The sequence below is a fragment of the Castor canadensis genome, chromosome 17, assembly GCF_047511655.1.
Source record: "Castor canadensis chromosome 17, mCasCan1.hap1v2, whole genome shotgun sequence".
Lineage (NCBI taxonomy): Eukaryota > Metazoa > Chordata > Mammalia > Rodentia > Castoridae > Castor > Castor canadensis.
The window spans coordinates 17,652,575-17,678,954 of record NC_133402.1 but is presented as its reverse complement, the minus strand read 5'-3'; the positions used below and the strand labels follow the sequence as shown (position 1 = coordinate 17,678,954).

At 51.5% G+C, this 26,380-nt stretch overlaps 1 protein-coding gene across 8 annotated transcripts in view; it reads right to left on the bottom strand.

The window, feature by feature from the left end:
• Positions 1-25,558, bottom strand: part of Gsg1l (GSG1 like) — a 194,443-nt gene extending 168,885 nt beyond the window's left edge. For 2 of the 8 annotated variants that reach the window (XM_074059145.1, XM_074059146.1), the window contains exon 1: positions 25,165-25,553. In XM_074059145.1, the coding sequence (XP_073915246.1) occupies positions 25,165-25,498 (334 nt within the window). In that variant the 5' untranslated portion in view covers positions 25,499-25,553. Of the gene's footprint in view, positions 1-25,164 lie in introns of all 8 variants that reach the window. The other 6 variants (XM_074059151.1, XM_074059148.1, XM_074059150.1 and 3 more) reach the window with 5 other exon arrangements.
• Between the last annotated feature and the right edge of the window lie 822 nt (positions 25,559-26,380).

Here is a 26,380-nt window from a genome sequence, read left to right as displayed (position 1 = left end):
GGATCCAATCAAAGTTGGATCAAGAACATTCAGGAAAAATAACTGCTTGGGTACTAACTGTGCACAGACATTTTTCTCTTGTCAACATTCCCTAAACAGTACAGTATAACAACGACTTACATTGCATTTACATCCTATTAAATATTCTAAGTAATGGAGCGATGATTTACGGGAGGCTGTGTGCAAGTTATATGCAAATGCTACAGCATTTTATATAAAGGACTCAAACCCTCTCAGATTTTGGTAACTGTGGGGAGTCCTGGAACTCATCCTCCACAGATACTGAGGGACAACTGTAATTGTGGACAAATGATAGCACCTGTCACCCCATGTCATTTTTTGCTACCCAGTCTCCCCTCTCTCTCACTCTGGAAACTTACTTCGTGTTCCCTGGTCAGTTGTTGCCATTCCACCATTGAGGTAGGCACCTAATTTAGGCCAGCCAATCAGAGTACGAGCCACACCCCACAGACCATGGTGATTGGCTCAGAAATAGACACGTGATCAAAATCAGGCAATTGGGAGCCTCCCCGGAGCCACAGCTCTCTTCCCTCTAGGATTACAAGGCAGGGGAGGTTTGAAGTTTGGCTTAGGAGGTGCCACACTGAATGCCGCAGAAAACCACGCAGTCCGGAATGGGGGAAAGGATGCAAATGTCCCCTGCTCCCCGACACAGAGGTCCTCACCACGTGTGAAATGTGACTGATGCAGATGAGGAACTGAATTTTAGTTTATTTGGGGTTTAACTCAAATTTGATTGAATTTTCATTCATTTACATTTCAGCTATTTTTTTTTTTTTAGGTTTTTTTTGGGGGGAGGGAAAGGTTTTTTTTTTTTTGTCTTTTCTTTTTTGGTGCTGGGATCGAACTCAGGGCCTCACACATGCTAGGCAAGCGCTGTACCACCGAGCTACATCCCAGCCCTCAGCTTTTTTTTTTGTTTTTGATGGGCCTGGGGCTCACACTTGCAAAGCAGGTGCTCTACCGCTCAGGCACACCTCCAGTCCCACTCACTTACATTTCATTCTCACAGCCATGTTCAGCTAAAGGCAACTGCATTGGACAGCACAGAAATAAAAGAGCCTTTTGTCACATTTTGGATACTGGTGTCCAGTACAACCTGACACCATTTAGACTTTGTGGTTTATCAAAGAGAGTTTCTTTTCTTGGCTTCGTGAGAAGTACGAATCTCGGCTAATCCATTCCAGACTCATTTCCTTATTTTGTGCAACTGTGCCAGGCATTTGGCTGATCTGTATACATGTACATTTCATAATTTTTCCAAATTTGCCCCTGAGGTGCTCGGGAGCCAAACTGCCTGGGCCCCAATCCCGCCTTCATGGAGCTGGGAGCGAGGTACGGTTCTGACTTCCTCCACTCCTCATCTGCCCAGAGCCATGGGAAGGAAACTCTCTTCCCTCTAGGATTACCAGGCAGGTTTTCAGGGGCAGTGGTGGTTTCTTGAGAGTTTTTTTCCCATCAGGGTTGGAACCCAAGATGGCACCATGCCAAACAAGCACTGTACCCCAGCCCTGTTCAGTTCTTTTCCCAGTATTGTCTCGTGCATGGCTTTGTTTGTTCCTTAGCACCATTCTTTGAGCATAGGTATTGTTACCTCTTTTTCAGATGAAGAAAGTGAGGCCTAGAGAGGTCAGGAAGCACTTAGCTCCAGGACTGTGACCTTGGATGTGCAGGGAAGGTACAGCATGCCAGGCACATTGTCAGCACTCTCTAGCATTGACTACTTTACTTTCATCCCCCATCCTGTAGGTGGATAGCCAGTGTCCACAGGCAGTAAGTCACTTGCGAGTGACTTAAAGGCAAAAGGTGACATAGCTGAGCTTGGAACATAGGCCTCTGATTCTAAAGTTACTCACATTATTCTGAGTGGCTTTTTAAGGTCAGTCCCCAGTAATAATAAGAGTGACATTAATAAGACTTAGTCCTCATTGCACGCCCAGGCAATTTAAATCTCAGGCAGTTTTGCTTCAGAGCCCAGGCTTTTAACTTTCAGAGAAAGAAAATTGTTCCCTTTCTAATGTCCCTCTTGAGCTGGCATTACTACCGAGGAGACAGTCTCAGTCTGTTGTCAGTGCCCCTCTAGCATTTGCTGCAGCCAGCATGAGGCTCTGAAATGACCATGCTGTCCAGAGGAGAGTTAGTGGGACTTTGCTATAGCTCCATACTCCACCACCCTGGCAGAGGTAGGAACTGCCTCCCTGTAGGATGCTGTGGCTCCCTATGGCCAGACAGGTCGTGATCGGGGTCGGGGGAGGGACAGACCTTAGCCTCAGAGAGCCCTCAGGGGCTGTAGTGGGAACCAACAGCCAGCCTGGCTCTCATTCCCAGACCAGCTATGTTTAGGAGGATAGCGGATGGCAGAACACTGGTGGACCAACCTTCAGTGACACTGCCACTGTGTCACACAGATGCATCCACACAGGGATAGAGTATCACCCTAAATAGAGGGGAGCTGAAGAAAGTACCTTCTGTATGGGATCAGGAGCCAAAAATCCCTACCTAAGCACTGTCTCTGGACATCCAAGGTGAGGGTCCTGGAACTAACTGTACCCTGCCCTCTCAGGGCCTCAGTTTCCTCATTTGAAAAAGAAATAACAACACCTATGCCCTAAGAATGGCACAAAGAAACAAACAAAGCCACATATGAGAAAATATTGTGTAAAAACTAAAAGGGGCTGGAGATATGGCTCAGTGGTAAGAGCGCTTGCCTGGCATGCATGAGGCCCTAGGTCAATCCCATTAAAAAAGAAGCGAACAAATGAGAGCTGTTGCCATTTTCCTGACTCGTGTGTGTTTTACTTGTGGGTGTAACCATCAGCACAAAGTAAATGACCAAGGCCAGAGTGGGATGGGCCCAGATAGATCTCTAGGCGTGACCTTGATCAGGGGGTCTGTCTTCCTCATGATATTTGGTCATCTGGGGCAAAGATTATCTTTTCCCTCTATACAGCTCACTGCCTGGGCCAGTGCCTAGCACAGCAGAGGCATCCACAAATGCCTCTTCAATGGCGGGCTGCTGGATGGGCAACTGGGCAGCCAGATGAGTAGGTGTATGTGTGTGTGGAGGGATGGATGGTGTGTAGATAGATGGTGGATTGTGGCCAATTAATGGTTGAGTGGTGGTGGACAGACAGAAGGATGATGGATTCATGGATGGTGACATGGACAAATGAAAGCCAGATGGACAAATGGAGGAATGATGGGTGGATGATGAAATACAATAGCAACCATCAGGTGAGTCAGTCAGGATCTCATTCTGGTTGTGGATGCACAGAACTCTCCAACCACAAGGACAGTGTATGTGTGTGTGTCCACTAGTGGTTTGCTACTTTAAGAGAGAATCTGGCCACAGTGCAGGTTGGAAGGGGGGAGTTCAAAGAAGAATGTACTTTAATAGATATACATTCCAAGACATCACATGGTCCCCATTAATAAGGATAATTTCTTTAAAGGGACAAGGTCAAGTTGTTGGGCTGATCCTTCCAACTCAACTTTCCCAGGAACTGGGCTACAGGTGAAGGCCACCACACCAGTTAATACGAACAATTTCTTTGATTTTATGTATCAGTTTAAAACACAGTTGATTTAGTTATTTAAAAGAATGTTCTTTGAAAACAACTTCAGGACGCCCTTACCACATCCTCCAAGATCTATATAGCAGCTGTTCTTCCAGCACCAGGCAAGGAAACCTTGCATCCAGGAGGCTACAGGAAGGCCCACTTGGGTGACTGATCCTCTGTGACAAGTGACACGCATCTGTTGTGCCATTAGACTCTACTCAGCCCCTGGGAGCACTAATCTTCCTCTGAAGGAGTTTCAGTAGTGGTAAGGAATGAGCGCTCTTCTGCCAGTTCACTGTCCCTGGAATGTTAGGTCACCTGGAGTAGCCATCCTCCCAGGCCTGCTTGTGACAAGCTACACTCAGAGCTTGCTTGCCTCCCTGTAGGTCTCTCGGGCCCTCTGGGAGGTAGAGATGGAGACAGGGTAATAATCTCCCCATCAGTAGGTGCAAACTACTATAGTCTCATTTTCAGCCCCTCTCCTTAACCTCACTAAAGGGAACACAAAGGAGGCGTGATAACCCAGAATTACAGGCACCAAGAGAGCTTTGTCAAGGGAACAATGTTCTTGAACAATGGAACCCTGAGTGTTCAAGGCCAGCCTTTACTCCATCTCAAAAGAAGGTGGAGGAAGAGAGCAGCATTTGACTTCTAGTTGAAACCAAAAGAACGAGGACACAACCTAGAAGTCAGACGGATCACCCGGAAGTTCTAGAGCTCAGCCCGGAAATCTTAGCAATAACCCGGAAGTCCTAGCCGCCACCCGGAAGTGTTAATGAAACTTGACCCTCGCATGGCCTCCTATAGTGTGGTGCTTAGTCTCAGTTCTTCTGAGACACAGATCACTGCAGAAGGTGGGCAGAGAATGCTGTGGACACAGACTAGGGCTGGCGAGGGACGCCAGTCACGGGGAGGAGCTGGAGGGAGCATCACAGAGAACAGAGAGAGCTGAGCCAATACAAATTTGCCTTTTGCTTATGCCAGTCACTTAAAACCAGACAAGCTTCCTAACTCGTTTTTGTGTTTTGATACCCAGACCAGGAACTTAGGTCCACAGGGATGAGATAGGGATGGAGGTGGGGGTGGGGATGGGAGTCAGCCTGGACCATTATTGTAACCATACCCATGCCCTGCTGAGACGGTGAACACCGTTACTTTCATTACCTGTGCTGTTTTTCTCAGCAGAGGCCCCTTCCGGGTGTGAATGTTTGTATCTGAGTTGATTGATGAGATATCAGAGTGGAGGGCTGACCTGTAACTTCCTGCCTAATTTCAGCTCCCAGATTCTCAGTGGCAAGCTGAGACATTCGGCATGTGGACAGCACTCTGTACATACCCAATAATAAGCTAGTTAATGCTTCCTGATGGTGCAGGATTCACTTCCTGGATGAGCTTAGCACCGTTTCCGAAAGAAAGTGAACTCCGTGTCAAGAGCCTGGCCACAGGGAGGAGACCAGGCATTTATTCCTAATTCCAGGCTTTGATGTCAGAGGGGGGGTCAAACATGTCCTGGGGCTTCAACAAGAAATTATGACCCCACTGGAAAGGGGAATAATCTGGAAGTGGGGAAAATTAGGACTTACAATGAAAAAGCAACCAGAATTCATCACAGCAAGGTTGCAAGCCAGCTGTATCTCCCAGGTATTCAAGAGACATGGAAGAGAAGAGACAGCTCTGACTTTACTAGAAGGTTCCTCTCCAGTGAGCACCTCTGACTTTCAGGGCAGAAATGCTGCAGATGCATGAACATGACGGAAAGACCAGAGGTTTTTCCTTCATTTTGCTATCTGTCACACTCTGATTCTCACCTCAGATTAGGTAAAGCCACTCAAACAAGTGAAACCTCTAGAATCCAAATATAAGAAGCTTCACCATTTCCTTAAATTCACCACAAGCCATGTTTGTGTAGAAAAATTATAAAATTACAAAATAAATAATAAAATGAGTGATAACGCACAGAGTTGGTGTTGTTAGTGTACAACGAACAGTTTTGTACACTAGGCCCCCTTCTCTCATGGGAACCCCAATTTACCACCCATGCATCGCTCCACTTGTACCAAGCTGAGTTTATAGCACATATGTGCGTCCTCCAGGGCGAGTGGTGCTTTAAATGGAGCCACATTCAATTAACAGCATCGAGAAGCACTTAAAATCCTGCATCGTGATCATAATCCCAGTTTCCACAATGAGATTTTTGGAGCCACTCAAATAATAAATTGTTTTAAAGTCTTATTCAAAGTTCTCCAAGGATACAAATGCCAGCTCTAGAATCAGAACTTTCTCCATCCAGCCCCTGGCTGGTCTGATGGAGGCCTGAGCTCCCTCCACACAAGGGAAAGTGGCCAAGTCTCACAGCTCAGAGAGGATTAAGCTGTGACGAAAACGGCTCTCCTGGTTTACTGAGCCACCTCAGTGCCACCAGACCACACTCCCTCGGGAAAACCTGGTTAATTTGTGCAGGCATGGCTTGGGCCAGCAAACTGAAAACCTGAGTGTCCGAGTGGGCTCCCTGACGTGGAGTTGGCCCAAGAGAGAGGCTGGAGTGGGAGGTTTTGGGAAGAAAGAAAGCAGCTTGAAAAATGTACTCCTCCTCCACATCCACCCATCTGCAGGCTCCCCAGCTCCTCTGTGGGGACAGGATGACATCATCGCTCCACTGGCTCTGATGACTCCCTGCTGCCCACCGTACATTCAGCCTGAGGCCCCACCAAATGCTCCTCCAGGCAGCCACCCTCCATGTCATCATGTGTCAGGAACCTCACTGCCACCTCCCAGAGTGTCCCTGGCATTTGCCAGCCCCTGAAATGCCACGGGTTCCTTCCTGCACACTGCTGTCTAAATTCCCTCCATCAAAAAGTCCTCTGGCCCAAGGTTCCAGAACAGTTGTGACACAATGGCCCATGGGACCTGGAGGAAGGTATGGTCCCCGAAGGGTGGCCAGGTCCTCTGGTGGGATCCCTCAGGGCCCCAGGGGACATACACAGAAGTGCCCACTGCCTGGCTGTCTCCCCACACACACACACTGTCCCCTCCTCCAGCAAGCAGGACTTCCTGGAATCCCTTCCCAAATAAAGTCTTGAAGGCCAGTCCTCAAGTTCCCCCGATTTCAGGGTCAGCTTCCAGAGACACAGCTGCATCTTGGTGGTACCGAGGTGCCCTGGTGGCCTGAGCTGAGCTCCCTGCCCCTCTCTCCCTGATCTTCTCCCAAGGATGGGGACTCGGGGGCCCCCAAGACAGACAGGTCAAGACCCTGTCCCTACAGAAGCCCTTGACACAGTTCAAGACAGCTCCCAGAGGCCCCTAGACCACTCCACTCCTAATTTTGTCTTTCCTTGACTTAAAACGCCTCCTTTCACAGCAAACTCGCCCACCCTGCTGACTGCACTTCCTACATGTATGAGCGTTGGGGCCTGGCTTACGTGCCCTAAAAAGGCGGGCACTCCATGAATGTCTTTGTAGCTCTCTTAATTCTTAGAACTACAAGCCATTAGTGGATGAATAAGACAGCCTCAGTTTCCCTCTGGATCAGTCAACCCTCTTATTTCTCTCCAGAGCACCCACTACAGTTCATTAGTTCTTCTTCGAGGCCACTCAGGTCTGAACCCAAATACTTCAGGTGTGCCTCTACTCTGACAGAGGAGAAACTTTCACCTCCTTCTTGCTTTACACAATGTTTCTATTGATGTAACCAGGACCACATTCCAGTTCTAGGAAACCATGTTTTCATTGTTGATACAAAATAACCACAGCAACAATGGCCACAATATAAAATTCCTTGTATATATCTTGATATGTACCAGGCCCTGTTCTCACATCAAAGTTAACCAAAGCGAGTCTCTCACTTGTGCTGGACTTGCCCATTAGGTCCTAATTGTTAGCTCTGCGGACCTGAGTGCCACGTGGTACGCTTTTCACCTGACATTTCCCCTGGCGAGATGCAGCCACCTCCAGCCTCCCCTTCACTCTGCACCCGAAGACCCCTGCTCTGCATCTCTGCAGGTGTGACTGGGGTCCATCCCTCCTGTGGGTGGATAGGCCCTCGCCAGCACCACAGAGAGCTCCTGGCCACCCATTCTTAGCCCATTTTACAGATGTGCGGCTGAGGGGCCCAGCACAGCACAACCACCAGCTCGCCTGCACCTCGGGCTGAGCCAGGCAGCTGATCCAGCCTGGCACAAGCACCGCCAGATGCCATAGGCGGGCTCGGTTCTTTGGTGGCCCAGCTCCCTGAAGCCCCCTGTGAACCTGAGGTAAGAGGACATGACAACCCTGGGGTTTTGTTCCTGGCTCTGTTTTCGCTGGCTTGGTGTGGCTTTGCTCTAAGTTACTGTAGTTCTGGTCCCCTCAGTCCATTTTAACCGTGCGGCAAGGCAGGCCACGTTGTAGTGTGTCTGAGAGTTCACAAAGCTGTCCCCTCTGACGGCATGTGACCCCAATAACCCCACACATGGGGAGTGGGAGGGTGTTTTCATCTTACAGGTGAAGTGCTCCATCCATAACACACTCAGAAGGAGGCAGGCAGGACTTGAACCCACAGCCCGGGTCCCACACAGCTGCCCCACTCCAGGGTCTCCCCGACTCTTCCCTCTGCCCAAGTCAGAGGAGTCGGGTAGAAAGAGCTGGGGACGTGCAGTCTGTCACACACATCAGCACAGGAGTTGAGTCAGCCGGGTGGAGGGGCTGTCTCCATGGTTACACTGAAGCCGAACAAAGAATTGCACTGAACAAAGACCCTGCCAATGGCCTGAGAGAGCCGAGAGCCGGGCCTCCAGCCTGCCTACCCCCACCCCGGGCCTTTCATCATTATTGCCGTTATTAAACCGGGCACTTTATAACAGCTAACTGTTTTCCAGTCATTTACAGGTTCTCCCTCACAGCACCCGCGGGTAAGGGTGCCGCTGCACATCTCTGTAATACCTGTCCACTTCCAAAAACCCCACTGAGTTACCAAGGATGAGCCCGACCCCCCCTCTCGTGGCCCTGTCAGGCCCATGCAACGCACTCAGAGGGTTTTCATTTACATACGGGGACACTGAGGCACAGACGGTGAAAGATTGCTGGTGAGGGTCTGACTGCAAATCAGCTTGTGGACCAAAAAGAACATACTGGGTTCTTTTCTTTTTCCTAACCCTAGAAAAGGGAGAAGAAATGGAGTTCACCTCATTGCCAAACCCTGGCATTTTTAATGGCTACCAGTCAGCTGTGTTAATAGAACGATTCTGAGGGAATGTCTGAGATTTGTAGGAAAAAGCAAGGTGATCAATTGATGCCAAACCTGGGCAAGGACATGTGCCACTCCTCCCTGGGACAACAGTAAATGCCCTTATGAACATTCCATGTCTGTTCTCAGCCAGGAGCAATTCTGTCCCCCAGAGGACAATTCTGGAGACACCTTGGGTTGTCACAACTGGGGACAGGAATGATTGACATCCAGTTGGTCAAGCGCCTAAAAAAAATCCTACAATGCACAGGACAGTCCCCACGACAAAGAATGAGCCAGTCTAAAATGTCAACAGCGCCCAAGCTGGAAAATCCACACAGAACACATGCACACACGCATGTGTGTGGACAGACACATGCAAACACACACCAGTGTGCTTCTGCCCGTGGTCCTCAGCAGGTCAGACGCCAGCAGAAATAGCTACACTTTCATATGTCCAAAAACAAAATTCCTGATTTTTCTCCCCAAACCTATTCCTCCAGTTTTTTTCTAGCTTTCTCAGTGGCACCACCCACCAGTTTCCCAGGCCAAAGAGGACGCAGGAGTCCTCCTGACCCTTCTTCCTTCTCTGGCCTCACCAAGTCTTGTTGGTTTTTCCTGCAAAACAGATCCCACACCTACCACCCATTGCCACAACTCAAATTGCTCTCCCTCCTGGCTCACAGCAATCACCTCCGAACTTGACCTCCAGCCTCACACATCTCCCTTCAGTTCCCTGCTCCCACCCCAGGGCCTTTGCACTTGCTGTTCTCCCTGTCTGATGCCCTTTCCCCAGATCTTCACAGGGAGGCCCTATTTTGACAACAGGTTTCAAGAGAAATGTCACCAACCCAGGGAGTCCTCCCTGCCCAAACCGCCCAAACCAGTCACCCTGCAGTCTGTCACTGGTTTTTTTTCTTTCTGCCATTGTAATTCTCACTGTCTAAGGTCATCATATTTATTTACTTTTTCCCTCACTACTCTATCCAAAAACAATTAAGGATTTGTAAGAGTAGAGACCTTGTCTTGTTCACCACTGTATCCTCAGTACAAAAGGGGGAAAGAAAGACAGGAAAGAAGAAGGGAGGGAAGGAAAGATAAAGAGGAGAGACAGACAGAGACAACTGGGCATACAGTGTGCATTCGAAAAATTCTAATAATTCAGGCACAATGGCTCATGCCTGTAATCCCAGCTACTCAGGAGGTAGAGACTGGTTAGGTCGTGGTTTGAGGCCAGCCTGGGCAAAAAGATCATGATACCCCATCTCAAACGATAAAAAGTTAAGTTGGGCATGGTGGTGCTCCTGTCATCCCAGTACTTAGAAAGTATAAATAGGAGAATCTCGATCCAGGCTGGCCCAGGTATAAAGCAAGATCCTATCTCAAGAATGACCAAAGTGAACAGGGCTAAACCCCATCTCAACCAACAAGCTGGGGGTGTTAGTGTACACCTGCAATGCCAGCTATGCCAGAGGCACAGGTAGGAGGGTCACCATTGAGGCCAGCCTAGGCAAAACCTCAAGACCCTATTCCAAAAAAACTAAAGCAAAAAAGGGCTGGTCAAGTGGTAGAGCATCTGCCTAGCAAGTACGAGGCCCTGAGTTCAAACCCCAGAACCACAAAAAAGAAAAAAAAATCCAGTAAATGAAATGTCCAAGACACCTGTTACCACCAAGAGGTGGCAACCATCTCATAGCTCTTGGCTCTTGAGCAGGGCAGTGCTGACCAACCCATCGCCTGGGTGTCCCTCAGAGTCAGTTCACATCCAGCTGAACTATATTCCCATCCAGTGTCCCCATCCCGGGCCACCTCTCTGCATCCCAAGTGTCTTATTAGGATGTCACTGTAGCAAGTGTGCATGGTGACCTGTGTGCTGACCCTGTGTGACCACCTGCTGGAATCTCTGCTTTCCTGTGTCCTCCTGATCTCATGACGGCCCCTAAGACGTTTGGGGTTTGTGTCCATTTTACTGATGAGTAAGATGAGGCACCTGTATGGTGAGTCACTTACTCAGGGTCACACGGAGCGAGGAATGGAAGAATTCCTCACTGTCTTTTATCTCCAGTCTATTGAAATGAAGTCACTGTATCAGGATGAGGTGTCTGGCTGAACACTAATGTCTATCAGTGTGCACTGACTGAGGCTCTAAATCCAGTATGGTGACCACTGTCCCCTCCTTGCTGCCAAACTCCACCATGAACAGAGGCTGGGGCTCTGGAGATAAGACTGGGGCCAGCTCAGGTGTGTGTTTCCATTCACCCACTCTCATGAAAAATGCACAGAGACACACAAGCAGTTCAGTGTCACAGGGGTCCTGGAGATCAGGTGCAGTGGGGTCCAGCAGGCCAGGAGGGAGGAAATGAAGGAAGGAAGGAATGAGAGAGAGAGAGAGAGGAAGGGAGGGAGGGAGGGAGGAAAGCAGGAGAGAGGGAGGGAGGGAGGGAGGAGAGAGGGAAGGGAGGGAGGGAGGGAGGACAGAAAGAGAAAGAGAGAGAGGAAGGGAGGGAGGAGGGAGGAAAGGAGGGAGAAAGGAGGGCAGGGGGAAGGGAGAAAAGCAAGGTACCACCAGGCCTGGGGGAGGACAGCACAACCTGAAGGAGGTCTTCGCAGGCACTTACTACAAGAGCCATGCAGTCACTCGGGAGCTCAGTGCCAGTGTCCCTAAGAAAACAGTCTGCAAGCTGCCTGGCAGCCTGGCAGCTTAGGCAACAGATGCTGCGCAGAGCCGGGAAGGCGGTCTAGGTGAAACGGGAGCCAAACGAGGAGAGGCAGAGGAGCTAAAGATGCATGGCAGGGTTAAGATGCACGCACGTTCCAAGCAGCAAAGAGCGGACTCATCTACAGCATCAGCAATGGCCTGCTGGCGACAGGAACCCGGCTCAGCGCTGCCAGAGAGAGGAATTCCGTGAGTCAGGCACACTCAAGGGGCAGAGGGGATTTTGTTCTTCCTTTCCCTCTTTTCTGAGACAGGATCTCACGATGTAGCCCGGGTTGACCTCAAACTTGAGCTCCTCCTGCCTCAGCCTCCTGAGGGCTGGGATTACCAATGTGCCACCATGGGTGTCTTCTCTGAGCTACAGCTGCCACTCGGGCTGGATTCATCTCTGGCTTTGATGGAGACACCACCTTGTTCATCTTCAAAAAACCAAACAGAAAGCAGGCCTGAGCACAATGGAGAGAAAGCAGTGATGGCTCAGTCCAAGCAAAGGCATCAGCAAATTGAGGCTGACAGGGTGCCTTGATCATTCTCAAGAAAAATATAAAGGGTTTGAGGCTTGGAGTCCTCTTGAACATTCAGAGATACCAAGAGCTAGAGAATGAGCCCTTTATTTTTGAAATGCAAAAAAAATGAGATAAAAAGAACACTAAAATTATGAGAGAGAAAATTACATAGAGCCAGGCATGGTGTTGCTCACCTGTAATCCCAGCTGCTTGGGAGGTGCAGGTAGATCCTGTGTGAAAACCACTAAAAGAGAACCGGGCATTGTTCAAGTAGCACAGTGCTTAGTGCGAGGACCTGAGCTCAAACCAAAAAAATGAGACAGAAGTCAGAGAACAGAATTCGATCCCACAAATAAGTAGTGTTGCAGGAGAGCCTGGATGCAGTAGGAAACAGAAGGGGAATGGAATTTCAGAAGCAATTCAAACAAAAAACCCAGAACTCCAACACCACCAAATGCTGGTGAGGATGAGGAAGAAGTCTGATTCATTCATTGCTGGTGGGGTAAAAAATGGTTTGGCCACAGTGAAAGACAGTTTGGTAATTTCTCTTAAAAAAAAAAAAAACTAAACATATTCTTCTGATATGGCCCCAAAATCACACTCTTCGGTATTTACCTGAAAGAGCTGAAAATTTATGTCCATACAAAAACCTCAACACAAGCATTTATAAGCAGTTTTATTCCTAATTATCAAACCTGGGGAACCACCAACATGCTTTTTAGTAGGTGACTGGATAAGTAACGGCTCCATATGGAAAGCGGAATATTACTCAGTGCTAAAAAGGAATGATCTATCCAGCCATGAACAAGACATGGGGAACGTTGCGTGTATACTGCCCAGAGAAAAAAGGCAATCAGAAAAGCCTCCATCCTGTAGGATTCCAGCTCTGATACTCTGGAGAGGGCAAAATTATAGAGACAGCAAAAAGGTGGCCAGAAGGTGGTGAGAGGGACAGTGGCTAGGTAGCACACAGAGGACTTTCTGGGCAGTGGAACTTCTCTATAGGACACTGTGACGGGGGCACATGTCATTACACATTTGTCCAAAACCACAGAATGCCCAACACAAGTGTGCACCAACTGCGAACAGTGGACCTTGGGTGACAGTGATGTGTCAGCATGGGTCCATCACCTGTAACAAACATGCCACTCACGGGGTGGTGACAGCAGGGAAGGCTGCACATGTGTCAGGACAAAGGGTCTGTGGCAACACTCCATGCCCTCCACTCAACCTGGCTATGAACGGAAAACTGCTCTAAAAATAAGTCTATTAAATAATAATAATATTTAATAATACAGTCAAGTCTTCCAAGCTGCTCTCCGGAGGCTCAGGCCTGTCATCCCAGCTACTTAGAAGGCAGATCAGGAGGATCGCAGTTCGAAGCCAGCCCCAGGCAAACAACTCGAGAGACCTTATCTGAAAAAACCCATCACAAAAAAGGGCTGGTGGAGCGGCTCAAGGTGTAGACCCTGAGTTCAAATCCCAGTACTGCAAAATACAAAAGAAGGAACAGGAACTCTCCCACGAGGCTGGTCTTTGCCAGCCAAGAAGTGTTCTCAGGAAAAGGAAGGTTAAGAGGGGTTCGGTGCACACTGAGGGGTCCCCCCCAGGCCTCCCCCCTGCCCACTCGCTCGCTGGCTCGCTCAGGCCCTCCAGCACCAGGCCTCTCTCTTCACCGAGCTCCCTCCCTGCACAAAGTCCCCTCTGATTGCTTGCTGAAGTGTCACCTCCCCAGAGGAGCTGGGCTTCGTTAGGTCCTGTCCCCAGCCCTGCACACACAGGAGCACATGTGAGCACTGGAAGGTCCCTGAGGGCAGGAACCAAGCCACTGCCACAGTGGGACATCAAGTGCCCCACACCGTGTTGGAGAACTGGTCCCCAGCAGGGGGCGCTATTGAGAGGTGTGGGTCAGCGGGTGAGCTAGGACCTGGTCAGAGGAAGTAGGTCGCTGGGGGAGTCTCGAAGGGTGTGTCTTGCTCCTGGACTTCTCTCCCTCCTCCTCCCCCTCCCTCTCTCTCCTCCCCTCTCCCTCCCTTCTCCCCCCCCACTTCTTCTGGGCCCCTCTGAAGAGGTGAGCAGCCTCCCCTGCCACAGGCTCCACCATGATGCTCTCCCTCACCACAGTGAAGCCAGCCCACCATGGACTGAAACCTCTGAAACCAGGAGCCAAAATACTCCTTCCTCCTTTTAAGTGGTTTATGTCAGGGATTTTGTCACATTGTGTCCAACACCCAGCATGGGCCCTGGCACACAGCTGGTGGCCAGCACAGGAACCGTTATGTTCATCATTCAAAGCCAACCAACATGCAATAAAACAGGGAAATAATAAAGGGACTTGCAATTAGCAATGAAAGCACAGAATCAAGTTATAGTTGTGACAAACAGGAGTTTAAAAAGGCAGGGGACAGTGGCTTATGTCCATAAGCCCAGATACTCAGGAGGTAGAGGTCCAGAGGATTGTGGTACAGAACCACCCCAGGAAAAAAGTTAGTGAGACCCCCATCTCAACAAATAAGCTGGGCATAACGGCGTGCACCTGTGATCCCAGCTGCAAGGAAGGCAAGGTAGGAGGATCACAGTTCGAGCCCAGCCTCAAGCAAAAGTAAGACCCTACCTGAAAAATAACTAAAGCAAAAAGGGCTGAGGGCGTGGCTGAAGTGGAAGATCACCTGCTCAGCAAGCCAGGCCCTGAGTTCATCCCAGAACCCAAAAATCATCAAAAAAAAAAAAAAATCCTTCAAAAGCATTTTGTATCTTTATGCTACCAGGGAAAGAATATTTTGCTTTTCACATAGAAGTGCAGATGACTTAGCATCAGTATTATGCTTTTTTAATCATTAGTAAATAAAACAAAATTGAATCCATACAGCAAAAGGTAAAAAACAAAGAAACTGTTTTTAAAAAACAATTGAAAATTGAAAAGCATTCAACAAACATAAGGAAGCCAGAATAAATGCACTTGTTACGGAAATGCATGTTATTTGGTTAAGATCCTCAGGTTACACCGAAAGAAAGAAATGTAACTCAACCCGACTTGCACCTCGCAAAAAGGCGTGGAAAAGTTAGAAAAATAAAAGGACTTAGCCAGAGATCTAGGGAGGGCACACAGACACGAGATGCAGGGCATGGCACCTGCTGGAGACACGGTCATTTTCTCTTGACAGACAATGAAACCTGCAATTCCACAACCAAAGTGTAACTGCCCTGTGTCTCTTTGTGGTGATTCACATAGCATGGAACTTTTTAAAAACAAAAAGTGTCACGAATGCAAAATAAAACTGGAAAGAATCCTACTGAAGAGGAAGGCTTTCCCCTATTTTATCCAGCTTTCAGAAGATCAAAAGCTTAAAGATAAATAAGTGATATAAAGTCTGTAAATAATACTATGTGGGAAGCTGCTTTCTGCTACCCTTGAGTAATACACCTGCTGGGGTTTGGCGGTGCTGGGGTTTGAACCCAGGGACTTGCACTCACTAGGCAGGAGCACTACCACTTAAGCCACACTTCCAGCCCTTTTTGTATTAGATATTTTCCATACAGGATCTCACAGAGGTTGAATCTTCAACTTCCACCTCCCCAGTAGCTAGGATGACAGGTATGTGCCACCAAGCCCAGGTTGCTTTTGACGTACAGCCTCACTAATTTTTTCCCCAGGCTGACCTTAAACCTAGATCCTATCTCCTCCTCCCAAGTAGCTGTGATTATAGGCGTGATTACCACACTCAGCTACACTTGCCTTTTTAAATTACATTTATACCTGAAATTGGACTGATCACTTTCTCTGTCATTCAGTAAATTAAAAATTAATGACAGCAATTAATGGTAACAATTTAGTCAAATCAAACAAAGCCCTGAGAAATTTCTGCTTGGATCAATGAAGTTACAAAATTAAAATATCAGAACATTTAGAATCAAAATTGCAGAATTTTTAGAAAATCATTTTGAAGAGTACACTGCATTTTAAAAACTGCAGATGTGGCCCAGGTGGTGCTCAGGCACACTCATAGGACTAAATGCATTCACTGCTCTTAACTATGAAAACAAAGTTCCAACTCGAAAACTAGAAAACATTAAGAAACAAACCTCAGGAAAGAAGGCCAAAAGAAAAGAAGGATGTATCAGAAGATTTAAACAGAATTGATAAATGAAAGAATACTTGTTCTTTAAAAAGGGGAGAGGGAGCCAGGCACTGGTGACTCATGACTGCAATCCTAGCTATTTTGGAGGCTGAAATAGGATTGTAGTTAGAGGCTGGCCTCGGAAAATAGTTCATGAGACCCCCCATCTCCAAAATAACCACAGAAAAGTGGACTGCAGGTGTGGCCCAAGTGGTGGAATGTCTGATTTGCAAGCATGAAGCCCCTGAGTTCAAACCCCAGTCCCACCAAAAGTGTGGGGGAGGGGGGGAGGGAAAGGGAGAACCACAAACAGCCAAGCTGGACTGAGAACAGGGAGAGAGACAGAGCAAAGTGTCAGAGCCGAGGTGAAGTCTCAGGACAGATGCACAGACAGATTTCAGCCAGTCTGCTCTCTCTGAGGGGTCTGGAAAACATTTTTCTCCAGGGTCTGTAATGCTGTCGGCAGACTTGAGCAAGACAAATCAAGAGAAATGCAAAACGTAGGATGAGCGGTGAAGAAAAGAGAGAGATAAGAGATGTTGTTTTCTTTTATTCCTAAGAAAATACTATGGTAAATTTTACACAACTTCAATGCTCATAATGAAAAAAAATGATCTTCTGTGGAAACACAACTTACTAAAAAGTAACTGAAGAAGTCGAAAGCTGAAAGCCAAATGTGGTGGTACCCACCTGTAATCCCAACACTTGGGAGGCTGACACAAGAGGATAGAGCATTCTGGGCCAGCCTGGACTACACAGCAAAACTCTGAATTGAAAAAAAAATAAAACAGAAGAAGAGGAGGGGATGAGGAGGTGTGGGAGGAGGAGGGTAAGGAAGAAGGAGAAGAAAAAGTAGAAGAAACTGAAGTGACCAACCACCGAGGATAAACAGATTCTGCTCAGGGTCCCCCTTTCCCCTAGAACTCTGCATGGGACCCCTCTTCCAGTCATTCAGGTCGCAATTCACCTGTCACCCTATCTAAGAAGTCTCTCCAACATCCTATATAAAGCTCCATCCTCAAAAGCTGCCTCTTGACCTGTTCCATAGCTGATGTCCATATGAAATTGTTCATTTATTTACATTTTAGTGTATGTCTTTTCTCTCTCTCCAATGGGAGCCCCTGTGGGAGGGGACCTGATGCCTAGCAGAAGACCTGGTGCAGATTGGGTGCTCAATAAATGTGGTGAGTGAGTGATGCATGAATAAATAAAGACCAAAGGAGACAAGAAGCTTCCAGAAAGTCCTTCCAAATAACCTCTTATTAGAAAAGAGGAGCAGAACAAGTCGGCAGCAGGTGAAGGTTTGCACATGGCCGTGGGTCTCGGTTCCACCCCATCACTGTCAGAACACAAATCTACAGCAGGCTGGAAAAGCTACCTTGGTGTCTCTGGCTCACACCAGCAAGAGCCTGTATCACCCCCCAAAGATGTCCAGGAGCTTCCTTGGCCCCCTGGGGTCCTCCCTGGCCTGAATCTGTTACCTTATCAGCCAGGATCACTGATTAGTCCCTTCTGGTTGTCTGTCCCCCTCTGGGGTGTGAGCCTCTGGAGACAGGGGCCAGACCTGTTTTGCTCACTCAGTCCATGTGGCTTTAGTTAGGACTCAATAAACACAGAATAAATGCACGAGTGGCTAAGAACCTCCAGTCCTTCTCTGGAATGAAAACGCCACGAGATTAAAAATGTCCCCTGTGCCTAGGCAAAGCCTAGCACACAGTAGTTGTTATGAAAATGGACAGAATGAATGTCACCTCATTGACACCTTCCCTTCCCAGGAACTTCAGCTGCTCATTCCCCACCAGGCCCAGGAAACTGGGCTGCTTGAAAAAGACGGAGTCCTTTTCTAAACAGCAGCTATTCTGACAAACAGGCCCTGAGTCCCAAAACTGAAGGTCAAGGTTTTGTAGCTCAAGGGCTAAGGGGAAAGGCCTGTTCCAGTCCCAGCTCCACAAGCCGCCGAGAGGCTTTTCCCAGCCCAGAGTCTTCTTCCCCATGGAACAGACAGTTGATGAGGTAGGGGTTGTCACAGTGCTGGTGGTGAGTTAAGAAGGAAGGAAGGTTGTAAAATAAAACTGAGTGGGGGAATAGGCCGTGTTGGGGTGGGGACTGCAATTTTAAACAGGGTGACCAGGGAAGACCTCACTCAAAAGAGAACTCTTTTTTTTGTCTCAAACCTTTGTCCAAGCCAGGCTCAGATTGCCATCCTCCTACTTCTGCCTCCCAAGTAAAGGGATTACAGGTGTGCACCACCATGCAATCTGAGGCAATCTGAGGAAAGACAGAACTGCAATTGCAAAGGCCCTGAGCCGGGGGGAGTGGGGCGGGGAGAGTGCATCTGGGTTCTGGGGACACCATGGTCTCTGCTCTAGTCTGTGCTCAGGATGCATGCTTTATGGTGGGAGATACAAATTGCAAACTTGCACAGAAACAAACAAGTAATCTCAAGCGTGGGAAGAAGAGACTGAGGGAGAGGACACAGAAAAGCCAGTAGTAAAGCACTACTGAGCGAAGGCATCAGTTTTTCATGAATTCTCATGAGGGAGCAACAAGTGCTAAGTCCCTGTGGTAGGAAAGAGCCTTTCCTACTGTGGGGAAAATGCAGGGTGGCTGGTGATGCAGCCAGCAGGGGTGGGAGCCCCAGCTGGGCCAAGACGGAGCACAGGACTGGCAAGCAGGGTCCTTTCCTGTGCCCACCTCTGGACCCAAAGATACTGGTCAGGTAAGGATACCTGCCACCCTACTTGTAGACAAATCTGGAAACTGAGCTTGGGGCCTGGACTCTTAGCACCAGTGACAACCCTGTTGTCTGTTTCTGTCGTTTGGGGCCAAATGAGCTTCCCCACCAAGGTCCCACAGGGAGTGCAGAGGCCAGAGGCACAGCATCCCTGTATCTGGCAGCCATGGGACAACCATGAGCTCCTTCTGCTCTCTGCTGTGTCCCCCTAAGCACTCCTGTGGGTAGGGAAGGAAGGCAATCTAAGCCTGTGGGATTGATGGCCCCGAGCACAGAGGCAGGGGTCCTGAGACACCCCCAGGACCCCCAGTGTATTCAGGAAGGACTCACTGAGCCTGCCCTCCTTGAGTGCCAGCTGCCCTAGGTTTTTGGATGGAGCATTATGGGAAAGAGACCAAGGCCTGTTCTCCTGTAGCCAGCATCCCAGCCACAGAGGCAGAAGAGAAACCATAAAGAAATGAGGATGGAATGTGGGGGGCTAGGCAGCCATGAGGGAAAATAAAGTGGGGGGGTGGCCTCTCTGATCAGAGAACATTCCAGCAGAGTCCTGCCCGGGAAGGGAGGGAGTCTGTGGGTATCTGGATGGACTACTCCCAGACAGAAGGAGCAGCAAGTGCAAAGGTCCTGGGGCAGGACCAGTAAGGAAGCTGCTGACTGGAGCAGAGTAACTGGTGGCCAGAGAGGAAGAGGCGTTGGGGGATAGAGCAGCTCCCAGTGGGCCTTGAAGGCACTGGAGCGTTTGGCTGTGACTCTGGGTGAGGTGGAAGGAGTTGGAGGGTCCTGAGCAGAAGGTAATGGTGCTCTGCCTCGGATTTAACAGGACCCCCACCCTCACCCCAGCTGTTGGCTGTGGGGCCGAGGGAGGAGCAAGAGCCCCAGGGGAGAGGCTCCGGGGCTCAGCCAGGGTGGAGCTGGCCAGAGGCAAGTGGAGTCCAGTGGGATGGGTGGACTCCAGGGTTCTGGGCCTGAGCTCCGGAGGGGAGGGGGTACACAACTCGTGTCAACAGAGAGGAGACGGAGAGGGTGGGGCACGGTGTGGACGCCTTGCAGAAGCAGTCACCACCCCCATAGCAAGGAAGCCGGCCCCGGCAAGCTTTTGAGAAAACCCTAAGCCTCGATGGTTCTAAGTGTCTCAATTTTCAAACACTGGCAACTTATTCAAAAACGCTGTCCACGCTGCAGGCACGGTTCAGACGCCAACCCCGTCACTTATTAGCAGCTTGGTCACCGGGATCAGAATAAAGCAGGTGAAGTTATGGAGTTCTCATGGGTACCAGTGGGACACTGAGCCGTGACATCTGGCTTAAACCCAGGCTTTCACCTTGAGGCAGACTGTCATTCTCCTGCCCCAGCCAGGGAAACTGAGGCCCAGAAAGGGAAAACACCTACCCAAGGCCACACAGCACGTGAGTGGTGGTTTGGGGACTGACACCAGGACTCTGTCCCCAAAGCCTGGTCACCAGGACAGTGCTCTGCCACCTTCTTCCTCCAGGCAAAAACCAAAATGAAATGCTTATTTTCTACCCAAGGAGAGGAGAGTTGTATGTATGGGGTGGGTAGAGGACGTTTGTGATTCTTTCAAAGCCACTCAGCAAGTTAGCAGTGAAGCCCAGACTTGAATCCAGGACTCAGGAATCCCGGCACCATGCTCTCCCCAACAAGGTTGGTTGGAGAAGAAGCCAGGGAGGCAGAAAGGGCCGGGTGTAGTGCAGCCCAGCACATGGGAACCCGGCCCTGGATCCTCCGGCCTGGGCGCACATCATAGCTTGCGGAGTGTGACTTTGGGCAAGTCCCTTAACCTCTCTGTGCCTCTGTTTCCTCACCTGAAAACGGGGTAACCACAGCGCTTGCTGCTCCAGGAATGAAGGAGGATACATTAGCTGAGCCTTTCAAAGGCCAGATCTTTGCCTGGAAGCCTCCTGACCAGTGTTCCTCACACTGCAGCCCCCCTCAAGATGTGGGGAGTAGGATGGGCGTGCACTGGAAGGGGAGGTCCCCTGTCACCTCTGCCTCACAGCACCATACGATGAAACTGGAAAGAGCTGACACCAAAGGCAACAGTACTGATAGCAACCAAACCCATGCCAAGATTTATGGGGCACCTACTATGTGCCAGCATTCTAAGCCACAAACAGGCAGATAAAATCAATCCTTGCCTTCAAGGAGCTGGTAGACAACTGCAAAACAAGCAAGTGACATTGCTGTAAGGTTGGTGCCAGGCAGAAAGTGCTAGAAGAAAAATTACCCAAGAAACATGGGCACCCACTTTGAATCAGGCAGTTGGAGACAGCTGAGAGACTTATAGACGTTGTGGGAAAATTGTCTTTGGTGGATGTGGGGGAAGAGCGTTCTTGGCAGCACAAATAGCCTGTGCAAAGGTCCTGGGGCCAGAGAATGTCTATGTGTTGGGGGCTAGTGTGGCGGGAGTGTAAAGACCCAGGGGGGCAGCAGGAGAGGACTTCTGAGAGGCAGTATAGCAGGGAAGGGCCTCGGCTTTGACTCTGACTGAGTACAACTATACAAGAGGGGAAGGATTTGAGAACACCTCTGTCACTGCAGAGAACTGGCTGGGGACAGGAGAAGGACAATGACAGAGGCAGCTGGTGTCCACAGGGAGAAGTAAATGGCTCAGACCAGGGCGGCAGCAGCAAGGCCTGCTGTGCACTTGCTCCCTGCTCTGGTCTCTGAATCCCCGCTCCTGGGGCAGGCGTGAGCTGCTCTGTTTCCCGTCCATAGGACAGCAGTGAAAGCTGCTGGGACATCCACCTGTCCATTCCATAGGGGACAGAGTGGCTCTGGAGTCCAAGCCCACACATGCCCTCCCTGCAAGGGCTGCAGGACTGTGTACATGGGGCCCCACTCTGCTAAGGAACATGGGATTCCAGCTTCGGTTCTCACATTAGTTTTCTGTCCCTCCTTTTCTCCCTAATTCCACTCAGCTAGCCTTGCAAGCCCCCCAAGACCCCAAAGACATCCCTCAGCTCTCCTGAGCCTCGCACCTCCTCAGGCTCACCCCCACACAGTGGGGGTGACATCACCTGTCTCTCCTGCCACCATCACCACCCCAGAGCCTCCTTCCGCCCTCCCCCAGGCCTTGGCTCTGTCCACATGCTGGGCCCCCAGAACGCCAGCCTCTGCCACCAGCCTCTAAGCCAGCAGGGGAACCCAGTCTGCAGGGAGGACTCAGGGTGCTTCTGTGCAGACCACGCTCCCTTCCGCCTGTGCAGGAGAAAAGCGTTCTTTGTGCAGGGGGCTGGTGACAGTGTGGCCGTTCAGGGCAGGCTGCAGTTTGCTCTGGAGTGTGGGAAAGGGGCTTCCACAGGCTTCCCTGGAGAGGGCAGGATCAGCGACTTGAGGTCACTGAGGTGCATGCAAAGCCCAGAAAAGGGGCCAAGGCTTCACCCTGCAGCTTAGTGGGGAGCGAGGAAGGGCAGGGCAGGGCTGTGTTGGGCCTCTGGATGTTTTCTCCTCTCAGAGTAAAGAAATAAAATGGTCACAGAACCCAGAAGACAGGTTGTCATGGCAACAAAAGTTTGAGGCCAGGTACTTCCTGACACCCTTTCGAGCCCAGCGGTGAAGACTGGGATTTGGGTGCTGTACAATCAGCCGAGGAAACCGCCCACACGCCCAGACCTACCAAATTTCTCACCAGCCCCGACAAGCTGATAACTAGTTTCCACACTCCCAGGGAGGAAAACTGTCATTTTCTGAGAGGGGCATCTCTAGCCAACGGTGACCAAGAGAAAACTGTGAGTTTGTTTTATTAACCAGCCATGTTTTGACTAACTGATGGCCAGCGAGGGGTAGGGTCTCGTGCTTTCCCTCTCCCCCATCCCCTGCCCCTGCCAGATGTCCCTTCTCCAGCCCCCAGCTGCCCCATTCTCTTCCTCATCGTTTCACTCTGATTCCTTTCTGCCCTGAGAAGACAGGCCAGGTTCCTTGGCAAAGCTCACCTGCAAAATGAGCTTTCCACACGTGTGTTCCTCCAGAGATGCCAGGATTTAACAATGGTGAGACATTTGCTGGGGCCTGGCTCAAGATCCATGGAAGCTCCTGTTTTAGGTTTTTTGATTTGTTTTGTTTTGTTTCATTTTGCGGTACTGGGGTTTGAACTCACGGTCTTCACCTTGAGCCACTCCACAAGCCCTACTTTTGTGAAGTTTTTTTGAGATAGGGTCTCGCAAACTATTTGCCTCCTGATCTCTGCCTCCTGAGTAGCTAGGATTATGGGTACGAGCCACTGGTGCCTGGCTCCTGGGTTTTTTGGGGTTTTTTGTTTTTAAGTACTTTTCCATTCACAATTTTGTAAAATCTAGTACTCAGGCTTAAGCATGCTGTGTCAAGCAATGAATGAGCTATGGGGAAATGACTAAGTGTGGGGGCCGTGACCTTCAGGGAGCGGCTAACCGAGGCAGTCAAGGGACCGGGTCCATGGGGAGACACCTGCAGTCAGCCACCACAGCCCAGACTGAGGCAGGGACAGAACAACTCCAGCTGCTAGAAACTAGACAAGGCACTGTATTTCCAAGAGTGAGCATAAAAGTGGAACCTAGCGAGAGGCAGAGGTGGCATGTCCCCAGGGCAGGGTCTCTCAAACCTCAGGAACACTTTGAAGTTGGAGGGAGATGTGTACAAACATTCTTGGGAGGCCTCCGTGTGGGACGCAAGGGTTTGGCTGTGTAGAAGGAGGGAAGTTTTAGCCAAAAGGCACTGAGGTTAATTTTCTTCTTTTTTTTTTTTTTTTAACTATATGCCACGCACTGTAAAAATGCAAGTCTCAAGTGTACCCCAGAAGTGAGCCTAATGGCTGTTGTCAGGGCAGAAGCCTGTTCCAATACCTGAGCCTTTGACAAACGGTCAGCATAGCTTAGAGGAAGTCACAGAAAAGTTCAGTCAGGCACTCCCAGAATGAAGACAGAGCACCAGTACCCCAAGAAACCTCCAGCCGGTCAGCCCACAGCCCCAGCCAACATTTATAATCTGCCTATTAACATTTTTGTGCTGCAAGCACTGCTGAAGGCAACCCCCACACAGGCCAGACACTACCCAGTGGTGGGACACACAGCATCCCATGAGACCAACCCAGCCAGGCCCTCACAGAGTAAAATCTTGGGGGAAGAGGGGACAAAACACTAGTGACCAAAGACAGACCCCAGGCAATGTCAGACAGTGGTGAGATCAAAGATGGGAAGCCCTTGCCTCCAAAAATAGGGAGGTACAGGTCCTGTCTCAGAAGACACGCCTGGGAGGGCCACTGAACCATGGCTTATTGGGGCAACCTCAGCTGGCCTCACTCCCGTCTGCACTGGGTGGTGCAGGATGCCTGCCGGCAGAAGCCTCTGCCTCTTGGTGAGTTTCAACCTTGAGGAAAGGGGTCCTTTCTCCCAGCAGGGACCCCAACACAGACTTGGAGCCACACCATCAGGAACTGGCACAACCCTGTCAGGCAGCAGTCCCCTCGCCTTCCTGCCCTCTCTGGGGATTGTCACTCCAGTCCTGGCTGAGTTGGGGGACAGAGGAAAGGGTCTAGCCCCTCCCCACTTCTGGTCGGAGCCTTGCGCTAACCCAAGCTCTCTTGGATTCCCCAGTCTGAGTTCACAGCGCTGCCCCCATTTTCCCGCCTGCCCCGTTTCCCTCCATGGCATCCTCTCTGGGGAAGGGACCAGGACACGAAGGGCTCCCTGGTTTCTGGCAACACGGGTGGCCACGGAACTCCTCCTCCCCACTACCTCTCCCAGTGCCGGGTCGGGCGGTTCGGTGCGGAGTGGATGGTGGGGTACGGGAATGAGCCACCCCCCCCGCGCTCCTGGCTCTGTGGATGTGCGGTGGGAGGGGCCGCCCCCGCACAGGGCCCTGTACCCTGCACCCCCAGAGGCGCGACGGGGCGGGTGGGGGTGTCTAGTGCCCCACGAAAGAAGAGAGGGGGTGAGCGCGGAGACGACTTCGGGCGGGGAAAGGCGCTCGCCCCTCTGCCCGCAGCGGGGGTGGGTGCAGGAGACGCGCCTCCCCCGGCGCGGCGACGTCCCCAAAGCCGCCTGGCGTTGGCGAGGGGCGCGAGCTCTGCCCGGACCCGATCGGTTTCGGGGTGTCCCGAAAGCTCCCCCCATCCCGGGCGCGACCGAGCCAGCGCGCCCCCCGCCCGGGATCGCTTTCCAAGCCCGCGGATCCGGGGAGCGGGATCCGGAGCGGCGGCGGCGGCGGCGGCGCGGGGCCCCTCGCCCTGCGGGGAGGAGGGAGCGCGGGTCCGGGCTCGGGCCGCCGGGGCCGCGCAAGCGGGGCGCCGGGGCCGATCGGCCGCCGCGCACTCACCGAGCCCGCCGAGCTCCTCCTCGCACGAGTACCAGATGCCGGTGTGGAAATTCCTGAAGAGGAAGCGATCGTCGCCCGTCTCCCAGCTGTAGAGCGCGCCGCCAGGGGGGCCGTGCCCGGCGGCCGCCGCGGCGGGGGCGGCGGTGCCGTTGGCCGTGGCGTTGGCGCCCGAGTTGGGGCAGTTGGCGCTCCCGCCCTGGCCGCAGCCGGGCTTGGGCACCCGCTGCGTGCCCTGGCACCAGTGCGTGGTGAGGAAGGCGGTGGTGGCGAAGAGCAGCGCCAGCAGGTTCAGGGCCACGGCCAGGAGCGCTCGGCCGCGGCGGCTCGTCTTCATGCCGCCCGCGCCGCCGGGGAGCTCCGCGCGCGAAGTTGGCAGCCGGCGCCCCGCGTCAGCGGCCGCTGCCCGCCGCGCCCCGGGGCTCGGACGCCCGCGATCGGCGGCGCGGGCCCATGGCCCCCCGCAGGGGTGAGGACGCGGCTTGGGGGGCGCACGGCGGCGGCGGCGGAGCGGACCCGGCGCGCCCGGAGCCCGGAGCGCGAGTGCACCTCGGCGAGGAGTCGCCGGCGCCTGGCAGCGGCCACGGCGCAGGGACGCGCGCCCCTCCGTGGGGAGACACCTGCAGGCGGCCGGCGACACTGTTCCGGCGCCCGCCCGCTCGGGGAGAGTGGGCGCCCCACGCTGGGCGCGGGCGGGGATTGGGAGAAAACTGACGCCCCCGAAAGAGACCCGCACCCGAGTAAAGAGTCCGACAAACAAGAATCCTAAGCAGGGCGCTCCCAGAAAGAAGATCCCATGGACACGTGGGGGTAAAACAGCAGGACAGAAGAGGCCCTGTCAGTGAGAGTCAAGGGCAGAGCCTTCCCGGACTCTCTGCCAGGGACATGGACCCACAGGACCCTCCCCAGAAAGGACCCCCATGCCAGATCCCAGGAGAGGGGCTCTCCAAAGGATCTGGGCTGCAGGGTTTCCGAGGCCAGGGTCCCGCTGGAGGGACCCTAGTGATGATCTGGAGTTTAGGATGGGTCAGGAGTGGAGGGCCCACCAGGAATGCAGGTCATAGAGTTTGAAAAGATGGGTTAGCTCCTTGCTCATGGTCTGGGGACCGCCCCCCTCCAAGGATGAAGCAGTCCTCTGGCCTTCCTATCAGGGCGTGGAACAGCCAGAACAGTAGCAAAGAGATGCCTATACCGGGTGCCAAGTATCAGAGCTGACAAA